The following is a 13,465-nucleotide window of genomic DNA, read 5'->3' on the forward strand; positions in this document are numbered from 1 at the left end:
GTGCAGTGGCTCATACCTGTAATCCCATCACTTTAGGAGGCCGAGGTGAGAGGACTGCTTGAGCTCAGGAGTTCGAGACCAGCCCAAATACCACAGTGAGAACTTGTCTCTGTTTTTTCTTTTTTCTTTTTTTCTTTTTTGGGACGGAATCTTGCTCTGTCACCTCGGCTCACTGCAACTTCTGCCTCCTGGGTTCAAGTGATTCTCCTGCCTCAGCCTCCCAGGTAGCTGAGACTACAGGCATCTGCCACCACACCTGGCTAATTTTTGTATTTTCAGTAGAGACGGGGTTTCACCATGTTGGCCAGGCTGGTCTCAGACTCCTGACCTCAGGCAATCCACCTGCCTTGGATGAGGCACCTCCGCTCCTGGCCATATTTTTAATTTTTTAAAAAATAAGAATAAAAAGTGACTTAAATGTACACAAACTTGTTTTTGCACACAACTCACCTTACCCTGTGTGATGAATAATTGTATTTTGACAGTGCTTGTTAAACGTGTGTCCCTATTAAGATCACTTTGTACTCTTTAAGCCTTAGTTTTCACGGCTGGTCCAGGTAGAGTTAAACTACACATGGTTTCGTCTCTCTCCCATGCCTGGCTTGTGACGTACATGCAAGTATTTGTTGAGCAAGGGCCATTTAGCAATAGATTTAGCATGTACTGGAAGTTTGACTGTCGCATGTCTAATGTGCATTTTCCCTCTTTTGTGCAATAGAGAATTCCCAAATTTCATGGGTGTGAGCTGAGAAAAGACTTTAAGCTATGATTCCTCTGCTGTCCCACTATAACACAGAAGACTTCTGTGACCCCAAAATACGTGGGGATCTGTCCCCATCAGCAAACAAGCAATCAGTTCTGCTGTGGGCACCAGCTGGGGATCCTCCAACTCGATTCTGACACCACCTACATGGAGGTAGTGTCAGATCCCACAGGGCAGTCCCAGGACTGCCCCCTACTTCTCATGTCAGCCTCAAGCCTCAGGTTGTGACCTGTGCTCCTGCATGACAGCCTGTGAATGGACATCTCCTGACCCCTCTTTGGATCCAATTAGTTTGCTAGAGTGGCTCACAGAACTCAGGAAACACGTCTCTTTGATCATAAAGGCTCATACGAAGGGTGCAGGGGAGGTGATGCGTAGGGCGTGGTACTGGGGCATGGCCGCTCCATGGCCCTCCAGGGATCCCCCTGTGTTCAGTTATCTGGACGCTCCCCAAGCCCTGTCCGCCTGGGCCTTTTGTGGAGACTTCATTGGATAGGCATGATGGACAGCCGGGTACAAAGGGACTGGACCAAAAGGGTGTGATCTAAACCCAGTAGAGCCTGTCTGTGCAGATTCTTCCTGGCCTCTCTGTGCAGCATTCCTCCCCCGGGGTGTGGGGCAGGGCCCTTTGAGAAATGGGGGTCTTGTGACCCATAGTCAGACAAGGTAGGTCAGAGAATGTATTTGTGGCCAGCTCCAAGACAGAAAGGCGGGGGATGTTAGAGTCCCTTGCTAGCCTCAGGGCCTGCCTTGGGGAAAAATACTGGGAGCTGTGAGAGTTGTGAGCCAGGAACTGTGGACAGACCCAGCATGTCCATATAATATCACCAGGAACTGTGGACAGAACCAGCATGTCCACGTAATATCACAGTAAGAGCTGTGAGAGTTGTGAGCCAGGAACTGTGGACAGACCCAGCATGTCCGTATAATATCACAGTCGGATATTATCAAAGTGGACTTACCAGATTTTGTAGGAAGACCCTTGTGTTCCTACAAACCACTGTTTGCCCTGCAGTGCAGACCTACTCCCTGTATCGTAATCCCTCCTAGTTTCATCTGCTTTCCTTACGCGGTACATGGTGATTAAATAGGTGTGCGACTTCTTGATCAGTAAGTCTTCTGCCAGACTGTGTCTTCCATGAGGGTAACAGAGACCATGTCTGTTTTTGCTCATCCTTATGCCTTGGTGCCCAGCACAGTGTGTGGACAGTTGTAGGTGCCCAGTGGATATTTATGGAACAGATGCATCAGTCTGTCTTTAAGGTTCCCTCTAGCTGTGGACTGAGTTGCCTCCGTGGCTCCACCCCAGTTCATATGCTGAAGCCCCAACCCCAGTGTGACTGGATTTGGAGATAGGGCTTTCAGAAGGCGGTTAAGGTTAAATGAAGTCATAGGGGTGGGGTCCTAATCTTGTAGGACTGGTGGCCTTATAAGAGGAAGAGAGAGCGTGCTCGCTTCATAAGCATGCATCAAAGAAAGGCCACGTGAGCACATAGAACGTGGCTGTCTGCAAGCCAGGAAGAGAGCCCTCACCAGAAACCACCCTGCTGGTGCACTGACCACAGACATCCAGCCTCCAGGACTGTGAGATAAACTTTCAGCCACCCGGCCTGGGGTGTTTTGTCATGGCAGCCAGAGCAGACTAAGGTACCTGTAACTAAGTAAGAGACATGAAACTAAGTAAGAGACATGAAATTGAAATGTGTCAATTCAGGTATTTTGATTGCCATTGGGGATGGATAAGCCAAAAAGAAAGACTGTTTTAAATGACTAGATTTTATAACAGATAGGTCGTAATATCTATCAACAGATAGACTGAGTAGATCAGTCTTTCCTGCTTTGGACAGAAGCTAGCCTTTGGGCCTGTTGGTGGGAGCACTCCTAATGTTATTAATGATATTAGTACCTAACCGTATTTGTTGAGGACTTTTCTTGTAGGAATGCTCATCCCATCATGAGGGCCCACCTCATGACCCCATCTAAACCCAGTCACCTTCCAAAGATTCCATCTTCAGATACCATGACATTGAGTTTAGGGCTTCAACATGCGAATTTTGGGGGGACAGAAACATTCAGTCCATACGGCAGAGGAGGCAGGCTGATGGGCCCAGCCTTTATTTTAACGGGCACATCTGAGCTGAGTCTTGAAGGATGCGTGTTGCAGAGGCTGCATCTGTTTTGCGACTGCAGTTGATCCAGGAGGAGACTGTGGAGGTGAATTTATAAAAGAAAATTGGAAGCCTGTAGTAGTAAAACTGTGTACTTTTGGCAGTGAAAGTTGATTTTAGGAGTAAACCGCTGTATTATTAGTGGATGATGATTTATCATGGCAAACATCCGGCAGGTATTTGAGTTCTGAGCTTGGTAAAAAGGTAGCGTTAGAAATGGTGCTCTGGAGCACCCCTGGGTGTGCGGCGGCCGGCCGGGGTGGTTCAGGACGTACGTGCTCCTTTGCTCTCCTGACCCAGGCGCTCCCCTTGGCTGGGTCCTGACCCCAGCCCTGCTGCAGCCCCTTTCTGCCGGCTCTGGGTTGGAGGCAGGTGTCTGCTTTGGCTTTTCTCCTGCCTTGAAGTGGGGCCTCAACCCATTCGTGAATTCTGAGTGTCAGTCTTATCAGGGAAATGGTGTTTCTTTAGAAATCAGTTAAAATAAAAATGCCTTTTGGTTCTTTTTTTTAGGCAAAAGTAAAGAAGCAGAAATAAAAAGGATAAACAAGGAACTGGCAAATATTAGATCAAAATTTAAAGGTAAGTATGTTTAACCTTTTCCAGGAAATGTCCTGTTGTAAATTTTCTGTAATAAGAACCCAATCTTTTAATACTGTCTTCTTTTCCCCCACACTGAAGTGAAGTTCTCAGTTTCTACAGTTTCTATCAGGGCTCTATGTCAGAATTAGGTAATGGCATGTGTGCAGCTGGTCAGGTAATGGCATGTGTGCAGCTGGTCAGGTGCGGCGGCCGGTCCTGGTGTCTGGTCTTTTCCTGGAGCTGGAACAGCACCGGTGCAGTGCCCGGCTGCATGTCACAGTGCTAGCCACCAGGCCAGTGTGCTGGGGGTTCAGAGGACAAACACCAAGTATGGGAAGCGCTTTGCGCAAGGCGCCACCAAACATTCCTGCTGACGGTCAACAGGGACCTGACCCGCTCTCGGCAGACTACCTCTCTGTGAGCCAGTGTGTGGGCTGAGTGCCTTCCCTGAACATCCTTACTTGGAAGAAATGTGAAGTATAGACTTAGTTTTCAGCCCTTAGGACATTTGTGAAAGCCCAGTTAATCCTTCAAGCCTTCGTTTTTCAGTTAATGTTTACAGATTTGCAATCTGGCTCACCTCCCTTTGCATACCTTAGCCACAGTGTAGCTGGAATTGCCCAGGCACAGTGAGTCAGGGAGAAGGCTGAGCCTGACCCCTGTAGAACTGGAGGGACAGGCAGAACACAGCTTGGGGACTCCTGGAGTTTCATGGGATGGGTGCTTTTGAGGGCTTGAGAATGGAGAATGGATATCCAATAGTTTCTTTTTTTTTTTTTTTTTTTTTTTTTTTGAGATGGAGTCTTGCTGTGTCGCCCAGTGTGGAGTACAGTGGCATGATCTTGGCTCACCGCAACCTCTGCCTTCCAGGTTCAAGCGATTCTCCTACCTCAGCCTCCCAAGTAGCTGGGATTACAGGCGTGTGCCACTACACACCTGTAATTTTATTTAGTAGAGACAGGGTTTCTCCATGTTGGCCAGGCTGGTCTTGAACTCCCGACCTCAAGTGATCTGTACGCCTTGCCCTCCCAAAGTGCTGGGATTACAGGCGTGAGACACTACTGTGCCTGGCCTGGCTGATTTTTGTACTTTTAGTAGAGACGGGGTTTCTCCGTGTTGGTCAGGCTGGTCTCGAATTCCCGACCTCAGGTGATTCACCCTCTTTGGCCTCCCAAAGTGCTGGGATTACAGGCATGAGCCACCATGCCCGGTGTGCACATTGTTACATTGTTCTCAAATGTAAAATGGGGAAACCAGTGATCTCAAATTGGGTTCTCCAGGATGCGAACTCTGAAATGGGCTGTGTACAGAAGATTTATTGGAGAGTGACACCAGTGAAAAGTAAAGGGCAGAAGCAGAAGGAGATGTGGGTCTGACAGAGTCGCTACCACCTGCCCATCAGGGAGCTCAGGAGCCCAGATTGCCGGCTGGAGGCGGTGGCACTGGGTTGAAAGGGCTGCACCCTGGCACCCTCTCACTCAGCCGTGGCTCTCCACCTGGGGAGCCTGACCCTGACAAAGCCAGCCACTGCCAGCCGGCCTTACTCTTGGAGCCACTGGGCCTTCATTGAACGGGATCTGTGTCTGCTCATTGTGAGGAAATGAGGAAATACATAGAAATTGCTTGAAAAGAAACCAGCGCCCAGCCAATGTTAATCCATTTTGTTGTTGTGAAAAGGATTCATGGCCTTTAGAATGCTAAAGATTAAATTTGAATGGGAGTTTTTATAGGTTTCAGAATAATAATCTAATTTGTTGAGGTATAACTTTAAAGACTTTGTTAGGCTGTTAAATTTACAAACTCTCTGGCCAGGTGTGGTGGCTTCACGCCTGTAATCCCAGCACTTTGGGAGGCTGAGGCGGGTGGATCACTTGAGGTCAGGAGTTCAAAACCAGCCTGACCAACATGGTAAAACCCCATCTCTGCTAAAAATACAAAAAAATTTAGCTGGGCATGGTGGCATGTGCCTGTAATCCCAGCTACTCCTGAGGCAGGAGAATTGCTCGAATGCGGGAGGTGGAGGTTGTAGTGAGCTGAGATCGCGCTATTGCACTCCAGCCTGGGTGACGAGCAAAACTCCATCTCAAAAAAAAAAAAGGGAGCCGGGCATGGGCTCACGCCTGTAATCCCAGCATTTTAGGAGGCCGAGGTGGGCGGGTCGCTTGAGGTCGGGAGTTCAAGACCAGCCTGGCCAACGTGGTGAAACTCCATCTTTACTAAAAATACAAAGATTAGCTGGGTGTGGTGGCGCGTGCCTATAGTCCCAGCTACTTGGGAGGCTGAGGCAGGAGAATCGCTTGAACTGGTGAGGCGGAGGTTGCAGTGAGCCGAGATTGTGCCATTGCACTCCAGCCTGGGAGACAGAGCAAGGCTCCGTCTCAAAAAAAGAAATTTTTTTTTACAAACTCTGTATAAATATTTTGGGACTAAAGGAGACTTCATGCCTGTCTGGCTGTCCTCAATAGGGAAGGTGGCCCCTCCTACACAGTGACATGTTGGCTTTTGTTGAGCGCGCGCGTACCCTGGATGGTGGCAGCAGACACAGAAGAAAGTCTACTCCTTGTCTGTAAGAAATGTGCTGCCTGAGGCCTGCCCTGCCAGCTGTGGGTAGATGGGGTGACTTGGAGCTGTGCTCTCCAATTTAGCAACAGTCTCAGTCACACTCCTAGGTCTAAATGTTCTGGCAGCCTCATTGGAAAAGAGTAAAAAGGAGCAAATGAAATTAATCATATATTTTATTTAGTTCAGTATATCTAAAATATCGTTGTAATCAATTGAAAAAAACTGGCCGTCATGGTGGCTCACACCTGTAATCCCAGCTACTCGGGAGGCTGAGGCAGGAGAATCACTTGAACCCGGGAGGCAGAGGTTTCAGTGAGCCGAGATCATGCCAGTGCACTCCAACCTGGGTGACAAAGTGAGACCCCGTCCCAGAAAAAAAAAAAAAAAATTAAAAAAACAAGGTACCGAGTTATTTTACACCAGGTCTTTGAAGTCTGGTTGTGTGTGTCACACTTAGAGTGAGTCTCACTTTGGATTGGCTGTTTCACTTGCTTACTGACTGCATGTGGCATGAGGCTGCTGTGTGAGCACTGCTGATTTAGACCAACCCTTCTGCTGAAAACAATTGATCGATTGATTGATCTGTTGATTTATTGAGACAAGATCTTGCTCTGTTGACCAGGCTGCCCATTGCAATCACGGCTCACTGCAGCCTCAACACCCTGGGGTCAAGTCATCCTTCCACCTCAGGCTCCCAAGTAGCTGGGACCACAGGTGCCACCACCATGCCTGGCTAACATGTAAAACAAGTTTTTACATGTTTTACATGTTTCTTGCCGTGTTACCTGGGCTGTTTTTAAACTTATGGGCTCAAGCGATCGGTCTGCCTTGGCCTCCCAAAGTGCTGGGATTATAGGCATGAGCCACTGCGCCTGGCCCCTAGGAGTGTGGGTCCACTCGTGGGTGGAGGTGGGAGGCTGTCAAACACCCAAAGTGTATAGAGCGGCCTCCACAACAGAGGTGTCGGCCAGGGTGTCCGTAGTGCCAGGGCTGAGGAGCCTTGTCTAGAGGGATGATAGTCAAAGACTGGAGACCCCCTTCGACAGTGAACTGAAGGCCTCACCCAGAGGTAATACCCGTAGGGCAGAGTGAACTGTCGGTGAGCCAGTCCTCTTCCAGACTTGCAGCCGGGGTCTTGACATGGGGGTGCTGTACACAACCTCAAAATGTTAGGACAGTTACAACTAGGGAAAGAATCGATATCCAACAAAAATACCTTTTAAGAATGAAGCTAAAAAGTACCTGCTGAAGACAGAAATGGAAAGAATTTCCTACCAGAAGGCCTGTGCTAAAGGAAATTCCAAAGGAAATAATCCCTGATGGAAGTGTGGAGATGGAAAGCATGGAATGGGCAGGACAGCGGGAGATGTGTAGGTCACTCCAGTGCATTGTGTCTCGTGGTCATGTCTGTCTGTGGAGTTTCTTCAGTAGTGCTGTGAACTTCAGAGAGTTGAATCCGTATTTGTTTGCCATGAAGAAAACTGTAGGCCCAGATGGCTTCCCTGTGATCTTTATCCTTTAATAAGGGTTGTTAGGTGTGACCATCTGATGTGTGGCCTGAGGTGTGTGGACAGAAGTGTTCCTATCAGTCCCAACCTCAGCTTTAAGGGAGTCTCCCCTCTGGGCTCTTCCTACCTCCGCTATGGCAAGAACGTGCTTTGGGTAGCGTGGACCCAGAGCACAGCCATGGACAGCAGGCCCGGCCAGATCTGACGGGGTCTTGACGGTGGCCTGTAGATGCATGGGCAAGAAATCAGTGCTTATGTGCAGCTGTCATGCTTGCAGGAGCCCAGGGGAGTTACTGGGATGTTCACGGGTGTGGCTTCCATCTTTAAGCCTTTAGAAAACAGCTGTTGTGTTCTCACACTCTGCAGTAGAGATGTGGTAGTTCCTTTGTTTCTTTTTTAAAGAGACAGGGTCTTGTTCTGTTGCCCAGGCTGGAGTGCTGTGGCATGATCCTAACTCACTGCAGCCTTGACTTCCTGGGCTCAGGTGATCCTCTTGCCTCCACCTCCCGAGTGGCTAGGACAACAGGTGTGCACCACCATGCCCAGCGAAATTTAAAACTTGTTGTAGGCCGGGTGCAGTGGCTCAAGCCTGTCATCCCAGCACTTTGGGAGGCCGAGATGGGCGGATCGTGAGGTCAGGAGATTGAGACCATCCTGGCTAATACGGTGAAACCCCGTATCTACTAAAAAATACAAAAAAACTAGCCGGGCGAGGTGGCAGGCGCCTGTAGTCCTAGCTACTTGGGAGGCTGAGGCAGGAGAATGGCATAAACCCGGGAGGCGGAGCTTGCAGTGAGCTGAGATCCGGCCACTGCACTCCAGCCTGGGCGACAGAGCGAGACTCCGCCTCAAAAAAAAAGACAAACAAAAAAAAACTTGTTGTAGAGATGGGATCTCGCTGTGTTTCCCATGCTGATCACGAATTCATGGCCTCAGGTGAACTCACCCACCTCGAGTGAATCCTCCCAAAAATGATGGGATTACAGGCGAGAGCCACTGCACCTGGCTGGTCATTTTTTTTTTTTTTTTTTTTTTTTGAGGCGGAGTCTGGCTCTGTCCCCTGGGCTGGAGTGCAGTGGCCGGATCTCAGCTCACTGCAAGCTCCGCCTCCCGGGTTTACGCCATTCTCCTGCCTCAGCCTCCCAAGTAGCTGGGACTACAGGCGCCCGCCACCTCGCCCGGCTAGTTTTTTGTATTTTTTAGTAGAGACGGGGTTTCACCGTGTTAGCCAGGATGGTCTCGATCTCGTGACCTCGTGATCCGCCCGCCTCGGCCTCTCAAAGTGCTGGGATGACAGGCGTGAGCCGCCGCGCCCGGCCATCATTTCTTATTATCGGTCGGCTCCGGGAGTTTCCCAGGCAGTGCACATTAATTTGCTAACTAGGCCGGGCGCAGTGGCTCATGCCTATAATCCTAGCACTTTGGGAGGCCAAGGCAGGCAGATCACTTCAGCTCAGGAGTTCAAGACCAGCTTGGGCAGCATGGTGAAACCCTAAAAATCTCTACTAAAAGTACAAAAATCAGCCGTGTGTGGTGGCACATGCCTGTGGTCCCAGCTACTCGGGAGACTGAGGTGGGAGGATCACTTGAGCCTAGGAGGTTGAGGCTGCAGTGAGCCGTGGTCATGCCACTGCACTCCAGCCTGGGTGGCAGAGCGAGACCTTGTCTCAAGACAAAACACTTTAGTTTTTCTTTCACTTGGGCAGCCTATTGTTCCTTTTACCATTAGTTTGCTTGATTATTAATTCATTGATGTAAAAGGCAAAAACTGAGCGACTGCCTTGTACCACACACGGTTGTTGGGGCTGGTGTGCGTTGGTGAGGAAGTGGAAGGAGTCCCCACCCTGCCTCTGAGGGTGTGAGCCCCGTGCAGGCTGTGGGGGTTGGAGAGAGTGGAGCCAGCAGCGCCTCTGGCTGGTGACCAGATGGCTGGTGACCAGTTGGGTCTCTGTCCCTCTTCCCAACTTTCAGGTCAAGAGAAAGCCTTGAGGCTCTGGTTCCTGACTCACTCTCCAGTTTATCTTACTCGGCTTGGTATTTTGTTATAAAAAAATACCAGGCCAGGCGCGGTGGCTCATGCCTGTAATCCCAGCCGAGGTGGGCAGATCACCAGGTTAGGAGTTTGAGACCAGCCTGACCAACATGTTGAAACCCTGTCTCTACTAAAAATACAAAAATTAGCCGGGTGTGGTGGTGCGTGCCTGTAATCCCAGCCACTCGGGAGGCAGAGGCACAAGAATCACTTGAACCTGGGAGGCGGAGGTTGCAGTGAGCCAAGATTGCGCCACTGCACTCCAGCCTGGGTGACAGAGTGAGACTGTCTCAAAAAAAAAAAAAAAAAAAAAAAGCAGGTTGCAGTCATTCTGAGGTAGACATTTTGTCACATTTTATCATCTGTGAAAGATGGTGCTCATGAACCTGTGTTGTGACCTTATGTTGCCCCAGACCCCTGGCGCTCCGTGTCTGCTGTGCTGTTTCATTTTTATAATAACCTGCTAAGGAAGTTGGGCTCAGAGAGGTTAAGGGATACGGTGAGGGAGGCTGGAACCGGGTTGGGTCTGCTTTTATTTATATTGTCTGGTCTGTTAAATGATGTTAATTTGCTGCTGACAACGAACGGACTTCTCATGAGCTCCTCGGAGTCCAGCGTCCAGCTGACTGGCTGACTGGCAATGCACCATTCCCCAGGAAAGTGGCTGGTCTGTATTCTACACAGCCTGAGAGGTTGTCCATGGAGGTGTAAGCGCCCCAGCCCTTCACAAGAAGGGGGCCAGAGCAGCTGGTGTGGTTGGGCTGTCTTCCCAGTCTGCGTTCCTTCATGCTGTGGCAGCAGAGTCTCCGTGAGACCCGGCCTTGAGGCCGCCTTTCCCGCTCGCCTCCACAGCCTGCTGGAGGCTGGCTCCGAGGGGCCCTCCCTCACCTCTCAGGTTCGGGATAGGAATGCAGAGCGGCCCTTTTTTTTTTTTTTTTTTTTTTGTGACGGAGTTTCGCTCTTGTTGCCCAGGCTGGAGTACAATGGCGTGATCTCGGCTCACTGCAACCTCCGCCTCCCAGGTTCAAGCAATTCTCCTGCCTCAGCCTCCCGAGTAGCTGGGATTACAGGCATGCACCACCATGCCCGGCTAATTTTGTATTTTCACTAGGGATGGGGTTTCTCCATGTTGAGGCTGGTCTCGAACTCCTGACCTCAGGTTATCTGCCCGCCTTGGCCTCCCAAAGTGCTGGGATTACAGGCGTGAGCCACCGCACCCGGCCCAGAACGGCCCTTTAAGGGTCGGTTTTATATTTTGGAATTTTATATTCTGCCAGTTATATGTTTTGAACCTGCTCTACCGTGATCCTTTGTGAGGGACTCAGGCAAACTGGGATGAGGCAGAGAAACAGAAGCCCTAGGGGCCATTGCGTGTGGGCCTTGTTTTCATGACTAGCTGATTTGCCCTAGAATGGCTGTGAAGTGGCAGATAATTTAGACTGTGTTCATCTGCCCAAATTAATAAACTGATTTCAAAGACAAGCTTGATGGTTGAAGGCAGGGTTTGCAAGTTCCGTCACAGCAGGGCCCTCTGTGGGATTTTGGCTGGTCGGAGTGAGGCCCTGTGAGGGCCAGCTGGGCTGCACCTGCCCAGGGTTGTCCTGGGAGGGCAGAACTCTTGTTGCCAGGTGTTCTGGTGCCTGTTTTTGAAAGGGAAATAAAAAACTTGGATTCTGATGAGTACCAGGAGGTTAGAAAGGTTGTCCATGCTCAGCAGTGTCTGCAGCTGCATGTGCCTAGGCCCGGCCACCCCTCTGCTGGAGGCCTGTGCGTTCTGCCTGCTGTTCTGCTGCACTGCCCTCTGCTCTCCCCTCTCCCCTGCCTCTGCCCGCCTGGAATAAAACCTCTTTCCCACCTTTTCTGTAGGTGACAAGGCTCTTGATGGCTATAGTAAAAAAAAGTACGTCTGCAAGTTGCTCTTCATCTTTCTCCTTGGTCATGACATTGACTTTGGACACATGGAGGCTGTGAACCTGCTGAGTTCAAACAGATACACGGAAAAGCAGATCGTGAGTATCGCTGCAGGTGGAGGTGGTGGAGGACGGCCTGTGCCTGGCAGGACTGAGGCCCCGTGCCCGCGTAGGGTCGCCGCTTCCTTCTCTGCCCACAGCTGACATGAGCCACGTGGGTCTGCTGCAGATGGAGACGCATGCCCAGTCCGTGTTAGCACCTGCTGCCAACACCTTGAGGGCCCCCTTCCCGCCTCATCTGGGTGCTCTTCAGGAAGCCCCATGCCCTCACAGCGTTCCTCCTCCTGCATGCGGTTCTCCTGGTGAGGTGGCCATGCCTTCTCTTCCTCCTTTCTTCGAAACCTCCCTTCTGGCGAGTTTCAGGACTTCCTGGTTGGTCTGGAGAGCGGTGCACGTGGCCCAGCATTTGATGTGGTTGGTGCCCTGTGCCCATGAGGTCGGCCTCCAGAGGAGGGATGTCTCCCTGCCACAGTGCCTTGACGACACACTGTCCGGAGTAGACCCATCCCGTGGCCCCTTGGACCGCTTTGTTTCTGCAGTAGGCACTGGATGCACATGGCTGGGTCTTGGTGTGGAGGGTGCTGGGTCCACCATCTCCCCAGCCACGCACAGTGTCCTGTCACTCTGTGGAGGGTGCTGGGTCCACCATCTCCCCAGCCACGCACAGTGTCCTGTCACTCTGTGGAGGGTGCTGGGTCCACCATCTCCCCAGCCACGCACAGTGTCCTGTCACTCTGTGGAGGGTGCTGGGTCCACCATCTCCCCAGCCACGCACAGTGTCCTGTCACTCTGTGGAGGGTGCTGGGTCCACCATCTCCCCAGCCACGCACAGTGTCCTGTCACTCTGTGGAGGGTGCTGGGTCCACCATCTCCCCAGCCACGCACAGTGTCCTGTCACTCTGTGGAGGGTGCTGGGTCCACCATCTCCCCAGCCACGCACAGTGTCCTGTCACTCTGTGGAGGGTGCTGGGTCCACCATCTCCCCAGCCCTTGCCAGGCTGATGCATGGTGTCCTGTCACTCTGCTTGTGAAACCTTCATGGGCTCTGCAAGTTGAGCTGTGTAGTCTCTTGTAGTTACATTATTTTTGTGTTTTCCCTGGTGGTATAAAGTAACATTTTCTTCCATTTGTCAAAAAATTAAACTTAGGGAAATTAAGAGAGACTCTAGATGTCTCGGGGTTTTAGTAAGTATTGGTATTTATTCAACAAGCATTTGTGGAGTGCCTGTGGTGCACCAAGTAGTATTGGGGGACATGGGGGATTAGCCTCGAGGACAGAGGCACAGGGACCAGAACTTGGGCCCTGCCTTGTCCTGGGGGAGATGGGTGTCACATGGCTCCACAGACATAGAATTTGAAAGGATTTGAGAGAGGGAGTGGGGGTGGGTGCGTTGAGCTGAGGCTGGAGGAAGGGAAAGTTAACTGGGGGGCTGAGGGTGGGAGGAGCAGGGCGAGCAGAGCAGGTGGTGCCTGGCAGTGGCCTGGGCTGCGAGAGCAGGGCTGAAGGGGCAGTGGTGTTTGGAAGGTCGGGAGCTCCCTGGTGGCATCTTCCTGGGAGCTGTGGGAGGCTGGGCACATCTTTAACCTGGGTGGTCAGTGATGGATTGGGTCTGGAGAAAACCACTGTTTCCCCCTGGGTGGGGAGGGTGTGACCTGTGAGGATGGCTGGGAAGAAGTGGCAGTAACACGGGACTGGGGTTTGCCCTGGGTCGGTGGGGGTGGGGGGAGGGGGCGGTGTGAGGCTGTGACACAGACAGGCAGATTGAAGAGTGGGAGGGAACAGGCAGCTGGGTTTCTGGAAACCACTGTAGCTAAAATCAGCCTGTCAGTGAAGGTTCCCTCCCATCTTAAGTCGAGGATAGTGAGGTGCCCGGAACACTCAG

General features: G+C 51.2%; 1 protein-coding gene across 4 annotated transcripts in view; it reads left to right on the forward strand.

Annotated features, from left to right (window-relative positions):
- AP2A2 (adaptor related protein complex 2 subunit alpha 2) overlaps positions 1-13,465 on the forward strand; it is a 102,721-nt gene that overhangs the window by 48,170 nt on the left and 41,086 nt on the right. For all 4 annotated transcript variants that reach the window (XR_004435635.1, XM_033204013.1, XM_033204011.1 and 1 more), the window contains exons 2-3: positions 3,442-3,510; positions 11,479-11,621. Coding sequence is in view for 3 of the 4 variants with exons in the window: in XM_033204013.1 (XP_033059904.1) it covers positions 3,442-3,510; positions 11,479-11,621 (212 nt within the window). In the remaining variant the exon portion in view is untranslated. The remainder of the gene's footprint in view (positions 1-3,441; positions 3,511-11,478; positions 11,622-13,465) is intronic.

Source organism: Trachypithecus francoisi, unplaced genomic scaffold, assembly GCF_009764315.1.
Source record: "Trachypithecus francoisi isolate TF-2019V2 unplaced genomic scaffold, Tfra_2.0 Lachesis_group8, whole genome shotgun sequence".
NCBI classification, from domain to species: Eukaryota; Metazoa; Chordata; class Mammalia; order Primates; family Cercopithecidae; genus Trachypithecus; species Trachypithecus francoisi.